This window comes from Metarhizium robertsii (genome assembly GCF_000187425.2).
Source record: "Metarhizium robertsii ARSEF 23 chromosome Unknown MAA_Scf_7, whole genome shotgun sequence".
NCBI classification, from domain to species: Eukaryota; Fungi; Ascomycota; class Sordariomycetes; order Hypocreales; family Clavicipitaceae; genus Metarhizium; species Metarhizium robertsii.
This window is the reverse complement of record NW_011942215.1, coordinates 665,685-682,276: the sequence shown is the minus strand read 5'-3', so window position 1 is coordinate 682,276 and position 16,592 is coordinate 665,685. Positions and strand designations below refer to the sequence as shown.

At 54.3% G+C, this 16,592-nt stretch overlaps 6 protein-coding genes across 6 annotated transcripts; 2 read left to right on the top strand and 4 right to left on the bottom strand.

Moving 5' to 3' along the window:
* Nucleotides 1–70: 70 nt before the first annotated feature.
* On the top strand, nt 71–1,907 carry MAA_00757 (Folylpolyglutamate synthase, eukaryota; the record flags this gene model as incomplete). Its single annotated transcript, XM_007818755.1, has 3 exons — nt 71–266; nt 600–1,347; nt 1,499–1,907. 3 exons carry the CDS (start codon nt 71–73, stop codon nt 1,905–1,907), a joined length of 1,353 nt encoding a protein of 450 aa, XP_007816946.1.
* An 89-nt stretch (nt 1,908–1,996) lies between these two features.
* MAA_00758 (uncharacterized protein) lies at nt 1,997–3,550 on the bottom strand (the record flags this gene model as incomplete). The annotated part of the gene is made up of 1 exon (XM_007818756.1): nt 1,997–3,550. The coding sequence occupies one exon, from the start codon at nt 3,548–3,550 to the stop codon at nt 1,997–1,999; it is 1,554 nt and encodes a 517-aa protein (XP_007816947.1).
* A 398-nt stretch (nt 3,551–3,948) lies between these two features.
* On the bottom strand, nt 3,949–6,098 carry MAA_00759 (Mitochondrial inner membrane protein Mitofilin; the record flags this gene model as incomplete). The annotated part of the gene is made up of 3 exons (XM_007818757.1): nt 3,949–3,993; nt 4,058–5,869; nt 5,985–6,098. The coding sequence occupies 3 exons, from the start codon at nt 6,096–6,098 to the stop codon at nt 3,949–3,951; spliced, it is 1,971 nt and encodes a 656-aa protein (XP_007816948.1).
* A 970-nt stretch (nt 6,099–7,068) lies between these two features.
* MAA_00760 (secretion-related small GTPase) lies at nt 7,069–8,048 on the bottom strand (the record flags this gene model as incomplete). The annotated part of the gene is made up of 5 exons (XM_007818758.1): nt 7,069–7,416; nt 7,522–7,713; nt 7,804–7,830; nt 7,898–7,917; nt 7,973–8,048. The coding sequence occupies 5 exons, from the start codon at nt 8,046–8,048 to the stop codon at nt 7,069–7,071; spliced, it is 663 nt and encodes a 220-aa protein (XP_007816949.1).
* A 1,543-nt stretch (nt 8,049–9,591) lies between these two features.
* Nucleotides 9,592–11,877, top strand: MAA_00761 (phosphoinositide phosphatase; the record flags this gene model as incomplete). Its single annotated transcript, XM_007818759.1, has 3 exons — nt 9,592–9,817; nt 9,901–11,633; nt 11,707–11,877. The coding sequence occupies 3 exons, from the start codon at nt 9,592–9,594 to the stop codon at nt 11,875–11,877; spliced, it is 2,130 nt and encodes a 709-aa protein (XP_007816950.1).
* A 381-nt stretch (nt 11,878–12,258) lies between these two features.
* On the bottom strand, nt 12,259–15,963 carry MAA_00762 (upf0183 domain containing protein; the record flags this gene model as incomplete). The annotated part of the gene is made up of 1 exon (XM_007818760.1): nt 12,259–15,963. One exon carries the CDS (start codon nt 15,961–15,963, stop codon nt 12,259–12,261), a length of 3,705 nt encoding a protein of 1,234 aa, XP_007816951.1.
* Nucleotides 15,964–16,592: the final 629 nt, after the last annotated feature.

The following is a 16,592-nucleotide window of genomic DNA, read 5'->3' as shown; positions in this document are numbered from 1 at the left end:
GAGAAGCACACTCATTGCTCGGCGCTGGCGCAACAAGCCCACTGCTTCTCCATACATACATACATGATACATGTACCCTCGACGCCAGCACCACGCAGCATCCGTCACAATTTGTCTCGCCCACAGCACATCCAAGCCGACAGGCATCAACAGGGTCAACCAAATCGATGCAGAATGTATCAAGAAGGCCCATCGTCACTATACAACACCTCATAGCCCGAAACGTCTCCCTGCGCGCCATGGCAACAGTGAGCAGGACCTACAATGTGAGCGAACCTTGCGCCTCGCAATCTCAATGAGTAGACTCTCATCTCCAGGTCTCAGGACGCGATTGATGCACTCAACTCACTTCAAACGCCCTACGCGGTGATCGAAGAGCGTCGCAAACTAGGCATAAAGCCTGATGCGTCATCTATTCGTGAGATGAGGGCGTATCTCGCCCGGATAGGATACACGGCATGTGCACTCCTCCAAACAACCTCCAACAACATGGCCGCTACATAACTGACAAAAGACCTGCCAGCCTGCCGACCTAGACCGTCTCAACATAGTCCACGTGGCAGGGACAAAAGGCAAAGGCAGCACCTGCGCCTTTGTAGATTCCATCCTCTCTCAGTACCAACGCAGCAAGTCCACGCCTAGCAAGACCGGGCTCTTCATCTCGCCCCATCTCATTGCCGTCCGGGAACGCATCAGGATCGACTCGGCACCCATCTCAGAAGATCTCTTCGCCAAGTACTTTTTCCAGGTATGGGATCGCCTTGGCGAGTCCAACGCGTGCCCCGAGGACGCAGCGCCAGGCTCGCGGCCCCTGTACGCCCGGTACCTCACGCTCATGAGCTGGCATGCCTTCTTTCAAGAAGGTGTTGACTGCGCGGTGTACGAGACGGGCATAGGAGGGGAGTTTGACGCTACCAACATTGTCGAGCGGCCCGTAGCTTCGGGCATAAGCACGCTCGGTATCGACCATGTCTTCGTGCTGGGGGATACCGTGGACAAGATTGCCTGGCACAAGGCGGGCATCATGAAGCCGGGGAGTCCGGCTTTCACGGTTGAGCAGGTCCCCTCTGCGGCAGAGGTCTTGCAAACCCGAGCCAAGGACAAGGGCGTGGATTTGAAGGTGCTGAGTGTTGACAAGAGGTTGGCCCGAGTCAAGATTCGCCCAGATGCCCTTTTTCAGAAGAAGAACGCTACACTGGCGATTGCTCTCGCAGAATCGGCATTACGGAAGCTGGGCGTCCAAGTCGGAGACAACGCAACGTCATTACCCAAGGAATTCACCGACGGCTTGGAAGAGACGGTATTCCGCGGCCGGTGCGAAGTAAAAGACGAAGGTGTCGTAAAATGGTTCGTTGACGGCGCCCATACAGCTGACAGTTTGAAAATGTCGGCCAAGTGGTTTGCCGACGAAACTTCAAACAGGCAGGTTTCTTTTCCCGCAACTATCGCGTCCATACCAAACACATGTGCATCACCAAGCTAACACAAACCGTCCCAGTTCTGGCCCACGCATCATGATATTCAACCAGCAGGGCCGCACCGAAGCAGTCGACTTCCTCACACCTCTCCAAAAAGCAACATCCCGCAACTCCCTCCCGTCCTTTGACCACGCCGTCTTCTGCACAAACGTGACGTACGCCAAGACGGGATACAAGCGGGACTTTGTTAACCGCGGCATCGACCCCAAGGAGATTGAGACGCTGTCCGTGCAGAAACGCTTCGCGGACAAGTGGAGCGAGATTGACCCGGGTTCCAAGGTTGTTGTAATACCTACCATTGAGGAGGCGTTGGACTATGCGAGGCGTGTTGGCGAAGAGGAAGGCACCCAGGCGATGGCATATGTTACGGGGAGTTTGCATCTGGTTGGCGGTGCATTGGGGATACTGGAGAAGGCGGATGCCTTGTGATTTGCTGTTCTTTTTGAGTTCATTACTTCAGTTGGCGATATACCTTGTTCTTGTCAAAGTGTTGCAGCTGGGATCATGGAACGAGCCGTCTATAATAGACCATCGGGCTCTAGAACCCGTAATACACCACCCACCAGGTGCATGCTCCCCGTGACTAGAACCTTCCCCTTTGCCTTGTTCCGTACGAGGTTCCTGGCATGTAGAACCGCATCCTCGACGTTATCAAATACCGCCGTATCGCAAGCGGGCACAACGTCCCTCATCGTCTTCGCCGCGCCCTCCTGGACAGCCACATCTCCATCTCCTCCCCCCTTGAGCTCGTTCCTCGTAAACACGGCAGACTTGAACACCTCCCACCCAGTCACCTCGTTGACCTCGCGCAAAAAACCCGCCAGCAGCTCGCCTGCATTCCTCTCTTGCTGGTTAAACACCAGTACCACCTCTTGGCCCTCTTGAACATTCTCACGCAACCACCTGGCCACCTCGGCCAGGCTCTCCCTCGTGTGCGCCCCATCAAGTAGCCACGTTTGTTCGCCGTCGTGAACGACCTCGCAGCGACCTCTCAATGTAGCTTCTCTCAGCCCGCTCGCCATCTCATCGGGCAAGTCCTCCCATCCTCCGCCGCCCATGTTCAAATGCTCCCTCACGGCCAGCACAGCCAAGGCCTGGTTCATCTTCTGAAACCCGCCTTTCAAGTTCCCCTCGACGCCACGCCACGCCGCAACCTCATCAGGGTCGACCTCGACAAGCGTGGCATTCTTCTCGGCCGCCCTCTGCCTCAGCACGCCCATCACACTCGGCTCGGCCCTCACCGTAAACCCCTTCACCCCGTCCTTGAGCACCCCCGCCTTGTGCCAGGCAATCTTCTCAACCGTATCCCCCAACATGGCGACATGGTCCACGCCCAACTGCGAAATCACCGCCGCGGAAACGGCACGCGCGGGCAGGACATTCGTGGCATCGTACTCGCCGCCAATCCCACACTCCATGACGACATTCCTCACCCCCCGCCCCAGAAAGATGTGCCACGCCATAATGGTGAGAAACCTGAAAAAGAAGGGCTTCGAGCCCGGCCCCTCTGCAGCGGCAGCATCCCTGCCCTCCCTCCTCGCCGCCTCCGTAAACCGGTCCCAGAGCTCGAAGAACGCCGCGGCAAACAGTTCCTGGGAGACGGGCTCGCCGTCGATGGCGATTCTTTCCCTGGGACTGACGAGGTGCGGGCTCGTGTACGTGCCCACGGCGCCGTACCGCCGCAGCATCGAGGTCGCGTAGGCGCAGACCGAGCCCTTGCCCTTTGTGCCCGCGACGTGGATGTGACGCATGCGGCAGAGGTCGTCGGTCGAGTAGCCCGCGCGGCCTAGCCACCGGATGACCTCTGGGATAGCGACGGCATTCAAGTCCCGGGCCTTGGCGTTGCTTTGCTCGGGCGTGCTGCCGAAGAGCTGGGTGACGGTGCGGTTGGACTGAAGCTCGGCGAGCTTTTGGAGGGCGTCTTGGTAGCTGCGGGACATGACGCTCATGGGCCTGTGGGCTCGAATGGGTGAAGTGCGCAGGTGAGGAGCCGTGGATCGTGTTGATGGGCGAGATGAGTAGGCATGTAAAGGTCGGAGGCGGCATTGAGTGAAGGCGCGGCTCGTGGCCATGGTGATGAATCTATGATGGGGGTCAGACAACTACTTAAGTACCTACTTAGGAGGGCGGGGTGATTTGCCACTACGGAATCATGAAGAGAAGAACCGACATAATGCGGGCACGTCAATTCGCATATTTTGGCACCTTATCAAAGCCGTTGTTGATGAGAATTCTACACAGCAGCTCCTCCAGGTCCCAGGGGACTCGCTCATTCACATTGTGGGTCCTGGCACAACACATGCCGACGCCTCCATATACATCCCTCGTCGTGCACGACTGGAGCTCATATTGAAGTTGTAAATGACGTATGAAATCGCCTCGATGTCTATTCGTATCTAGTACACGAGTCTATGACCCTTTTTTACGGCCTACCCCCACCACCAATATACAGGACAAAAAAGACTTGTCATTAATCTACTCTCAAGCTCTGGAGTCTCGCTTCAGTGGCAATGACCTTGACATTGTGTTAGCATTGCTGGCAGTCATTTTCAATTCAGCGTGGCATGTAGTGTACTTACGTCAAGTGCTTGCTGAACTTCCAACACCTTGCGCACCTCGCCCAACCAATCTTTGCTGAGCGTCTTGGCCCATCCCTGCAGGCTGTTCATTTCTCGGGCGGCTGAATCCAAATCGCCCTCTTCTAGATAAGTTTGTGTGCGTGTCAGAATACTTTCGACATCGTTGCCCTCGGCAAGACCTTCCTTCTTGAACATGACATGGCTGAGGACCCAGCTGGAGGCGTGGCTGGCAACACCTGCGTCATCTGGCAGAAGAGAAGCTTTCCTGACCTCAGCTGCGACACGGCGGAATCTGTCAATCAGTAGGGATGGAGTGGAAACACCACGCTGGTAGGCAAGAGGGTTGAGAGAAGCAATGGCAGCATCGACAACGGCGTCGTCGTTGGCAATCTCCTTCAGGGCAACCAACTCTCGGATAAATGGCTTGGGGTGAGTAGCGTTTTCTAGACTGGCACGGACAGCTTCGACAGCAACGTGGAGCTGCTGAGTCTTGAGATTAGTGTCCACGACGCCATTCCAGCCAACTGTGAGCTTCTCCAATTCAGAGACTGCCGAGCTTAGGTCTGCGAGCTTGCCGAGACGACCTTCTCTCTCTTTCTCAACACGGTCCTTGACCTCCTGCACGAATTCCTTCTTCAGAGCCAAAGCTTGCTCCAAAAGCTGGTTCTGGAGTTTTTCCTCGTTGAGCTTCTTCTCTCGTTCCATCAACAGCTGGACACGTTCATCGTAGCTGTTGCGGACCGATTTCATCTCTTCCTCAAATTCCCGCCGCCACTCAATTTCTTGAGAGAGCATGGTGTTCTCAACACGCTTGATGAGTTCAGTGGCGGCAGTGTCAAACTCCTCGATTGAAGACTTGACTTCGCCAGCCGCCTTCTTCTCAATGCCCTTCTTCAAATCCCGAAGACGGCTGCCGATGCGGAGAATCTCATTTTTAGCCTTTCCAATGGTGGTTGAGTAACGACCATGTGCGCCATCAGCATTTACAACCAAAATAAGGTCATTGAGCATGTGCACAAGATCTCGGACGATGGGGTCCTTGGCTTCGGAAAGTTCCATCAAGTCAATGGGCTCAAGGGGTGGGAATCGAGACGGCTCGTTGACCTCAGGGGCCTTGAATTCCTTCTTCGAAGATGGCTTGGATGAGTCGGCAGTAGGGTGCTCACCAACAGCCTTGGGAGTTGCCTTTTCAGCTGGCTTGGATTGCGGGGTGACTGGATCGGATGGCGTCTTATCAACGATATCCTTCTTCTCGGCCTGCTTGATCACGGGTTTCACAGTAGCAGGAGAGGCACTAGAGTGGCGAGAAGAGGCATCGGAGCTTTCGGCCACTCTCCAAGAAGCGCCGCTTTGTGCGGGAATCTTGACTTGCTTGCCGGTTTCGCGGGATTGGGAGTCGTGGCTCACGGCGTCGGGGAACTTCTTCTTGAACTCAAGCTCCTCCAGGTAGAGCACAGCCTGCTCTCCATATGGAACGTACTCGGTGAAGAAGTCATGGAAGTTGTCATTTATTCGCGAGTACCAGACACCACCTGCGAAGCCAACAGCTCCGAGAACCATCAGTGTGAAAACGAAGCTTCGGAGTCTCTGGGAAAAGCTCTTCTTCTTCTTCGAGGGGGCCTTGGTAGCCTCAGTTGGGGGAGGAGGCGGCGGCGGCGTCAAAGGAACGTTGCTGGTTTTCGGTGTATTCGCATCAACAACTTCGGCGGCCGGTGGAGGTGGGCTTCTTTCGGAGCTCAGGGTCTCAGACGTCGGCATCACAGGGGGCTTGGGAACGTCGGCATCTGGCTTTTTAGTATCGGCATAAGATCTCTATAAGGCCAATTGGTAATTATTAGCCGCCATTGATTTTCTGGGCCATGCGTTCGCATCCTTGCGCTTGTTTGCATCGAGGTTAATAAGGTCGGTCTGGGGGTTCAATTCGTACCGCTCCAAGCAAACCGGCTCGTCGCGAAGCCGCACTGGGCCATTGGCGGCCAGCAGCAGCCACAATGGGCTTGCTGCCAAGGGCCCTCGCTGACCGAAGCGATGATCGCAACATGAGGTAGGATATAAGCCAGCAGGGCACGTCGTGGTGGTGATGGTGGAATGGGTGATGGTCTGGAGTAGCGAGCAGGACAAAAACGCTCAGGGCAAAAGTTCGGCTAAAGGCTCAAGCACAAGCTTGCCGCACTCTCGCGATCTGGGTCCTGACGTGATGCCGAGCGGCAGGAACCGGGACCTGTGACGCAACCACCATGGCATGCATGCATTTCACAGCCTCGACGCTTCAAATGCCGCGCAGACACGGGACCAGAAAATGTTTGCACAAAAAGATACAGGCCGAACTGACGCAAACTTTTTTTTTTAAAAAAAAAAAAAAAAAGAAAGAAACTAGATAAATAATCGCACTGTAGGTAGGGGTCCATCTTGTTATCATCGAGCCACTGCGCCCGTCTTACCTGGTTGGATGACTGTTGTCACCGGCGAGTGTTGGCCGCGTAACTGCTGCACTTGAGCACGTTCACTTCAGGCAACAGAATCCCTCCTGCTACCCCTCACACATAGTTGGGTTCCATCAAATCGGAAGGATTCTATTTGACATTGATACATGTTGAAACTATTACATGTCCCCAGTGGAAATTGTCCACTGCTGACCCACGAACACACTCTGACGGCAACGAGGCAAAGTGAAGGACTCTGGTACGGGGCAGGAACAGCACAGATATAACATTGTGCGTGTGCGTATATGATATTAGGATGAGGCCAAAGTAAGAACCAAGAGCGAAAAATGTCTCCGAAAAACAACCCTTCCAAAAACCCAAGACTCCAAGAGAGAAACATACAACTTTCTGAGGCTTCCCAGCCGCAAGACAAAGGCTTAGCTCAACCGCCACTGCCAGCCTGTTCTCTCCATGCCAATAGAGATCTGACTTGACCTATAAATATGCGTTTGGCGGCGTCTTCTTCCAACCCGTATAACCCCCACATCTAGCCGCCCCAAGCCGGCAAATGAAGAATACCAAAACAATTTAACAGCTGCATGGCCCGCTCACGTTGGTGTTTGCGTTTTCGGGGGTCAGACTGACGCCGGGTCGCTGACCGGGACGAGTATGTCGAGGTCCAGCTTGGTCTAGAGGAAGCTTCTTGGCAATGGCAGTGAATAGCTCGCGAACATTCTCGGCCGTTTTCGCTGAGGTTTCAAAGAATAAGAGACCCGCCTCTCGGGCGTAGGCCTCGGCATCGGCAGTGGGGATGGCACGCTTATCGGGCTGTTCGGTAACCAAATCAAGCTTGTTTCCAGCCAGGGCGATGATGATATCCTCCTTGGCCTGACGCTGAAGTTCCTTCACCCAGGCCTTGGCCTTGTCTAGTGATGACTACAGAGTGCCAGCGTCGTTAGCATACCTGCGTCTGAGGGGCAGGATGATAGAGTGAGGGAACGAATGCGGTGAGAGAAGATGGGGCCTGCTAAGAAGACGTACGGATTGTGTAATATCGTAGACAATGACGGCGCAGTTTGCGTTGCGGTAATACATGGGGGCCAGGGATTTGTAACGCTCCTGTCCGGCAGTATCCCAAATCTCGAACTTGACTGTGGTGTTCTCATCGAGGGAGATGGTTTGTGTCAGGAATGCGGCGCCGATGGTGGACTCCCTGAAAGAGTCAAATTGGTCCTGGAGACTGGGTCAGCTGAGTGAAATAATTTGGGCATGACAGCTTCTGGCTACCATGATGACGCCAGGAGAGAATAGGTTCCCACATACCTTAACAAACCGCAGGACTATTGAGCTCTGCAAGTGTAATGTTAGCCGCCACTACAAGGCCTGTTTAGCATGTGTGTATTGCATCGGTATTCACCTTTCCGACGGCGGATTCGCCTAGAGATACACTGTTAGTAGGGGGGATGGTGTGGAGGGAACATGGGCCTCGTACCAAGAAGGACGAGCTTGAACTGAGCAAAGCGGTTGTTCGCACCGCGGGCGCCAGCAGTAGGGCCTCGGGATGACATGACTGCGGTGACTGCCTGACTGGCGAGTTGGCGTCGTCGGTTGGTACAGTTGAGGTGGCGGTCGTCGAGATGTTGCGATCTGACCACGGCTCAACAACGGAGGGTCTCGATAGGTGATATGCCCCAAGGTTCGGACTGGGAGGAAATAACCGCGGGATCGGAAGACACAGGTTCGAACAAGTAGAAGGACCGACGCGGATAGTTGTAGGACCGGGGAAAAAAAGAAAAGAAAGGCTTCCGCCAAGGGTTTGGGAATGAAGTGTCTGGTGACGGTGGATGATGGTGGGCTAGAATGCTGGGCCTGTTTGGCTGGCGAGTTAGTCGGATCTCCGTTCCAAGTTCGCCGTGCCCAGAATTGCGTACTCTGTACAGAGTGGTTGTGAGGCACCAGACTTGACACGTTCAGGCGGGAGGCGGGAGGCGGTGGTCTGCTGCTGCTGTCGAGTGTGCCAGGATGTCTGTAGGTGCCTAGGTCTAGGTACCTAGGTACTTGGATGTGGTGAAGTGGCTTGGCGCCGGTTGCGTCGACATTGTCCGCCGTAGTTGCCGCATGACCCTAATGAAGGGAGCCTGCCTACCCGGTACCCCATAATCCACATCAATGATCCGGACTGTTGACGCGATATCAAAAGTTACGTCAGCATGGTGCACTTATTGACATAACGTAGAACCTGGCAGCCCATCTCGCCATCATGTGAATAAACAGTCTGGTACGAGTACATTACGTAGGATCGGATCTGCACAGCGACTGCATGGGGGCCAAGCATGTACACGCCCATGCTACTGCGTCCGTCTGTCCACCAAAGACGGGCCCTCCCAGGCCCATGTGGTGGATTGCGGCTCCTGGAGGACTCGAGCACTCAGCGCCAGACCCGTGTTACCGGTTTGGCCACTGCGCCATCGGGCAGTACGGACCAGACAGTACCAGACCGCGCTCGTCTTGGCTACATATGCTTGTTTCCTCTCATCAATCCATTGTTTGGTGCTGATCGAGTGCCGCTGGCGAGTCTCCAGTTCCCACATTCAATCCGGTCAAGCGTCGACGGTGCCTGGACGTCCGAGCTACAGGCTACTTAACTCGAAGACATGTGCCACCACTAGCCTTGAGCTTCCAGGGCATCCGTGGAGTCCCCAGGTACATCTAAGTACTTAAGTGCCAACCAAGGTCAACTGGTACCTCTAAGTACTCTGGCACTGGGGGGCCTCTAAACCAACTTTGAAGGTCCCAGGCGCCAGCTGCATGGCGCTCGATACCATTAAACCGAGGGTTCAGATGTTCCTGTCCCTGCGCCCCTCGCTAAAGTCACGAATACCCGAATCCCAGCTTCGCGCTGTGTCGACGTCAACCAGCCTTTGTTCGAGTCGGCCACGTTTGCTGAACTGCTCACCAACTTCAGCACCAGAGTCCTAGACGGCGAGTTTCTTCTTCTGAGCCGCTGATTCTGGCTGCTTGGCCGCTCCTGTTTTTTTTCTTGCAGCTGTATTGCTTCTTTTCTTCGTCTTTCGTTGCACTCTCTTGTTGAGACGGCTTCCTGCGCTCGCGATGCCGGCCCTCGCAACGTCCAAGTTCCCCTTCCGGGACATCAACCTCAGGGTTACCAACGATGCCTATACATTCACCTCGCCGTCGTCTCCCGATGCCCCAGCACTGGTAATTGATCGTCCTACCGGTGATATCCGCCTGAGCGACTCCAATCCACAAACTACCAAGCGGGCAACTCGGGTGTCAAGCATCGCTGGCATACTGGGCATTGTCCAGCTGAGACTCGGTATGTTATTCTATCATGCTCCCCCCCTTCTCCGCGTGGTTGCAAGTCAAAGCTTCACTTCGCTAACTACAAAACGAAAACAGACAAATATGTCATAGTTATCAACAAGGCCCAACCCGTGGGCCGCCTCAAGGGCCACATGGTGTACAAGGTTATTGCCGCCGAGATCCTTCCCATGCGTGAACGCCAGATCCACGATCCCGACGAGGATACCTTCATTGGCCTCCTCAACCGCTTCCTCCAACGAGGGCCAATGTACTTTTCGTACTCAATCGACTTGACAAATTCTTTCCAGCGCCAGTCGCAAGCCGATACCTCCAATCCCCTGTGGATGCGAACTGACGATCGCTTCTTCTTCAACAAGCATCTCCAGTCAGACTTGATAGAATTTCGTACCCGAGGCTCCAGAAGCCAACCAGGAAAACAGGCAGCTGTTGACCCATACATCCTCCCCTGCATCTTTGGCATGCTAGAAATCAAGCCCACCAAATTTAAGAGCACTCCCCTTACAATCATCATTATTTCTCGTCGGTCAAGATATCGTGGCGGAACCAGATATTTCACCAGAGGCCTAGACGAAGATGGCCATGCTGCCAACTACAACGAGACAGAGCAAGTCGTTATCCTCAACGACAGTAGTTCGGGCCTAGGAGGCTACGCCGGCAGCAGCGATATGCAGAGCGGCAAGCTTGGTAGCGGTCCTGGCCAGGAGATGCAAATCATGTCCTATGTTCAGACTCGTGGCAGTGTTCCTACGTACTGGTCCGAGATCAATACCCTCAAGTACACACCAAAGATCCAAATTCGAAGCACAGACGCTGCACTCGCCGCTTCGCAGAAGCACTTTGACGAGCAGATTCGCATCTATGGTGACAATTACCTCATCAATCTGGTCAACTCCAAGGGCAGAGAATGCAAAGTCAAGGAGTCATATGAGCAAATGTACCGCTCGCTTGCCTCGGCGCCCAAGGAGCGTCGTGAAGCCGACACGCTCACCGATGAGAAGTTCCACACCATCCAACCCGGATCAAGAAACCAGGAGTTTGACCGCCTGCACTATGTCTATTTTGACTATCACACCGAGACAAAGGGTATGAAGATGCACAAGGCATACGCCATTACAGAAAGGCTGCGCGAGGAGCTGATAGCCCAGGGCTACTTCCGGGGCGTCGACATGCCCGCCAACGTAGACGGCAAGATTGACGCCCGCAGCCTCCAGACCAGTGTCATGCGCACCAACTGCATGGATTGCTTGGACCGGACCAACGTCGTGCAGAGCATCTTTGGCCGTTACACCCTGAACCGCATCTTCGAGGATCTCGGTCTAATGTCCCGCGGCGCCCAGTTCAGCGACGAAGACCCAGCTTTTGAGTTCCTCTTCCGCAACATCTGGGCTGACAATGCCGACATTGTTTCCACAGCGTATTCCGGCACCGGCGCCATGAAAACAGACGTCACTCGCACAGGAAAGCGAACTAAACTCGGCGCCCTCCAGGACGGCCGCATCGGCCTCACCAGATACTTCCTCAACAACTTCCGCGATGGACCTCGTCAAGACTCGTTCGATCTTTTCCTCGGCGCTTACGACCCCAGCGCCACCAACGTCGGCACCAACCTCATCTTTGTCGACAGGCGGCCTACCCTCATCCAGTCGATCCCCTACGTTCTGGCCTTTAGCATCTTCATTGTCCTAGTCGGCATATTCACAAAACCAGCCCCGGACGCCAAAGTTCTCCCCATGCGGCTCTTCATTTTATTCTGGAGTGCTGTCGCAGCGTGGTGCTTCCACTTTGTCTGGACCCATGGCATGCTCTACGTACGCAATCAAACCCCCATCCCCTCCAAAATATCCAATTCCCGTACATGCGTTCCTTGCTAACATCGCGCAGGTCAACTGGCCGCGTCTGAATCCCCGTCCCTTTGCTGTGGACGGCTATACCGAGCACTACGGCAAAGCACGCAAGGACGCTGTCATTGGCACATTTGTCGCCCGCCACGAGAGGGGTCTTAGCACGGCGAGATATCTTAATGCGGAGGAGGGCAAGAAGAGGATCGAATAGACATAGAAACGTCTTGTGTGTTATCAAAAGGGGTAATCGGGGCCCGTATTTATTAGTTTTAGATGCTCATTTGTTGGCGCCTATTTTGGCCGTAATTCAATGCAATAGACGGAAAATCCCCTATGTATTGTGGCATGTTGAAGTAGAACTGGTTTTGGAATCACAATCGTCATCTTGGGCTAGTATTCTCTGTTCCAAAGTGTCTGGTTCGCTAATGCTCAAACTACCGGCTATGCAACACCAAGTATACAAAAAGAAGGGAAAAAAGCGGGGTATCAAGCTACGACCTCGATGGGGAAAAAAAGGAAAGAATAGGCTTCGACGCATGCTTAAAGCCGTAAAAGTATACACGTGATATCCAACATCTTCAATGAGAAGCAATCACAGCCACAAGAGCCATCGGACACCGTTCCATATTCCCTTGCCCATGCCCAGGAATACTCGTAGGATCATCACCATAAACCACACGTACCACATGAATCCAACGAGAAGCCACTCCACTGTCAACCAGAGCGCTCGTCTGATCCATCGTAGACGCCTTCTTCGTCTGCGGAGCATCTTCTCCATAATGTCTATCACGACTTTGACTTTCAGGGGCTGACCGAGCGCCAGGTCGCGGTTCGTCTCGTCTGCCAAATCAGCTGCTTTACGACTTCGTTCAGAAAGGTCGTCTGCAATGCTGGACCGAACGTCTCCGATGCGGTTTTGGAGCTGAGGACTTGTTCGGTAAGTGAGCTGATCAGCAGAGGCCTGCCACCGCCGACCAGAGTTTTGGATGGCGGTGGCGAGGGCACGGCCGGCTAGTGAGTAGAGTTCGTAGTATGCGGTTTCACGGTCTCCTTGCTGGGCTATTTCGGGACATATCTTGGCTATGTCTGCCCAGCCTATATTTGCGCTGTTGCCTAAAGATGGACCCGTCGCGGCTAAGCTATCTGGACAGAAAGGCTTGTGTGCCTCCTGCGCTCGGCGGTTAATCTCCATTGCCTTGACGCCGGTACTGAGAACCAAGGCTCGCATACGGGCAATCTCACGACGAGTGAGTCGGGTCCGTTCTGTAGGCGTGGCTTTGTCTGCGATCGACCAGGGTCTGCTCTTGAACGATCGGCCATCGTCTTCTGGTCTAGATGAGCTAAGCCTAGAGCTCAAACGATTGCCTGCGTCTCCGACACCTTCTGGTGCACTGCCTTGTCGCGACTCTGTTTCTGAAATATCAGAGTCACCCGGCTTGGTGGATCGACGTCCGAGTAAAGCAGAAGATGACGCTCTTCGAGGATCGAAATGAGGCGGACGAAGCATATCAATCCGAGATTGCTGCCGGCTACGATTTGCAGAATCTGACGAACCCAAGTCCACTTTGCTATTATCCGCGCTGTGTGCGCGATTAGGGTCTTGAACGTGATGGAACTGAGGCATAGAATCCAGAAAATGCTTCGGCTGACTCTGATGACCCGCAACATCGCGTTTGGAGGGCATCAGTGACACGTTTGTGGATGATCTAGACCGGCCGCGAGCCTTCTCACTCTCCGACTCATCTGTAGTCTCATTGTCAGGTGGAGATTCACTCGTCCCGTCTCTCCTCCAAAACATGTCGCCTAGTTTTGAAACACCACCCCGAATAACAGTGTCGATTCGCGGTCCCTTGAATATACCACGAAGCCCAGCTCCTTGATCCTCACTGCGAAGGCGAGTGCTTCCCGACCTAAGGTGCATTTTAGTCTGACCAAAGGGTGTTGGCTCCGATGCCCCCGGCCGCGGGGGACTGGATTGCAGCTTCTCGAGTAAATTTGGGTTCTCCGAAGGCAGACTGGCATCTTTGGCAGACACATGATGGCTCTCATCTGGCTCGGGCGTTACTTCACTAGCCTTGTTGTCGCGAATGATCTGCTTGATCTTGCTGATGGGATTCCTGGTTGGAGATCCAGACCGACTCCATCCTGGAGAAAGGTTGGTACCTAGCGTGGGATCCGTGCTTCCTCGGGTAGGCTTAAGGTCAGGAGAGGTTGGTAGCGATGAGCCCTTGTAGAAAGGAGACTTCTGCGGCCCGTCTGTGGCATCAAGACTTTGCCTCCCTAGCTCATACCGGGGTGGGGAGCCAAGGTAGGGTCGGTCCAGGACAGGCTTTCGATCGGAATCGCTTGTGTTGATCAATGAACTCTTGCTACTGCTGTGGAAGCGAGTAGGCAGCTGTGATAATGTGTTCTTTTCTGGTGTCTTGATACTACTCGGGGAAACAACCAGCTCTTGATCAGATATTGCATCAGACAAATCGCGGTCCCGTGCGTCCCTCGCAACCATCTCAAGCATCTGCTCCTGAAGAAAATCTCTGTTCGTCCTTGATATGGTCTCACCACCTCGTTTTCCCTCGCGAGACGTTCTTTTTGAGACTCCGGTATCATTCTCGCTACTGGAAATATCAGAAATAGTATCTTTGACATGCCACCCGAGGTCATGGTGGATATTGTGAAGCTGGCCGCCATGGCGATGTGGAAATGCCCTGATATTGTGCAGCGTTTGCTTCGCTGTGTCAACCTTGGAGGTGCTTGAAATTGACGGGTTCAAATCATGGTCGTCTTGCATTGAGAAATGAGGGATGACCTCGAGGGTGTCGACAGCCGTTTCGCGAGACATGGGCTGTGTCATGTTTGTAGTTGAAGGAAATATCTTGCGCCAGGTACGGTCCTCAATGAGTTCCTTGTGATTTTCTTGTTCCAGCCAGTACGCATCGGCCACGATATCACAGGGTTCAATGAACCAGTCCACCCGGGGCCTCCTCACTCGAGCCGCTGCCCTTGAGCTGTTATCCGGGGAGATTTGGCTATTTGGGTCATCCGCTCCTGGGAACCCAGGCAGAAGGGACTCGTTATCCTCTGGATGTGCTGCAAATGATGTCGCTCGTTCAACCACTTTGTCGACCCATGGTTTAACGCACTCCAGGTCGCCAAAACCCTGACTTTCTCCATCAATGACTTTCCGCTCGCGCGCTCGAACTTTCCGATTCCGAATGTATTGCAGCGGATTATATTGTCGCCCTAGAGGCACCCTGTCCCCAAGGCCAAACTGGAAGGGTCTACTCGCCATTGGGGAGACTGGAGGGCTTGAAGTCACCCGCTCAAGTCCAGGCTTTAGAGGTGGTAGAACATCAAGAAGTCTTCTGTATTGCGCCATCAGCTCTAGGTGATCCTTGGCTTTCTGTGCTCTGGCTAAAGTCGAGGATGAGAAGTGATATCGATAATGTGAATCATGCCCACCACCCTCGAAGCTCGAGTCAAATTTCCCAGAAGAGCGCCTTGCAGACTGGGCTTGTTGATATCTGGGACTGCCATTGTATGAAGACTTTCGTTGTTGCTGAAAGTGCTGTTGGAGATTGCTCCCTGAACTGCCATCAGGTAACGGCCCGAGTCGTGGAGGCGTATTTCGTGAGACATTTCGTCGCGAAGCGGTGCGTCGAGATTCGCTCAGGTTCAAAGCCATCTGTACAATTTGGGTTGATTCAGCATCATTGACGGCTTCTCCAGAAGAACGCGGTGGCTGGAACGGCTGGTCCGACTCTACGCTGGTGACATCCTTCTGAGCAGACCCGCCGCTTCGACTCTCTACGCTCTGAGGCGATATGCTATTCTTATCGCGCAGGCTTCCCCCAGAACGCTCGCTCGGTTGTAGCAACTGCCTGTTATTCGATCGTGAAGGCTGCGGCGTACGTGGGGACTGTGGTGCCTTGCCGTTTGGTTGTAGATTGTCCCTTGCAGACCCTCGACTTGCATGTCGTCTGTCACCGGAAATCGAGTCGTGGAGTAAGAAGCCGCCGCCATATTTGTATTTCAGTCTGCGCCGTGTACTCCCTCCCCTGTGGAGACCATCTCGATTGTTCTGGTCTGCCTGTGCAAGACCCGAGCCATGGTGTTGTTGGCTATCGCCAGTGTAGCTCGGTGAGAGACTAGTGCCTGAGATGAGCTCGCGCCGACCACCGCTGCGACTCGACTCCCCGGTCTCGTAGCTAAACCTGGACCGACCCTGACTCTCTGGAGTCAAGAGACCGGTTCGGGAGTCGAAGTGGCCCGGCGGTCTTGGTGCATCGTGGTCCGCCATGGCGCCGGTGTTTGCCACATGCTTCAGGCGCACAGTAGACGAAGCAGGCGGCTGGAGCTCAGGTGCTTCGATTCACCATCTTCAGCCTCGGAGGGGAAGATACAGTGCACTGGTCTTCGGGAGAGAAGCAAAGCGTCGCCAGGAGAGGGAGAAGGGTCTGTTGATGGGGTCTGAATCCGAATGACGAAGCTGGAGACGCCCCTTGAAGCTTGAATCACTGGAGGTTCTCGGAAGTGGATGCACATGCGGATACCGACTCCATCCAAGGAAGAGTGCGGGTGGCATGTGCCGGGGCAAGAGCCACCGACGACCGCATGCAGGGAGCTGGTGAACGTCTCGTCTTCAGTTTGCATCAGCTGTCACAGCAGTCGCAAAAGCCGGCAATTATTGACATGTACAAGACATCGCCCTTCAAATGCCTGGCTGTTTTCTCCCCAGCCGGAACCGAGGGCTCTCACAAAACCAATCTCTATTGCCCGCGTCATTTGCACCAGCACGGGTAGCACAACGGCCCAACGGTGTGGCTGCGGACGTACGGAGTACCAACACCAGAGTCTTGAACGGCTTCCTGCAGCCACACACACTCCAGATGTCGCAGTATCAGCTGCCTAGCATGCAAGTGCGTGCAT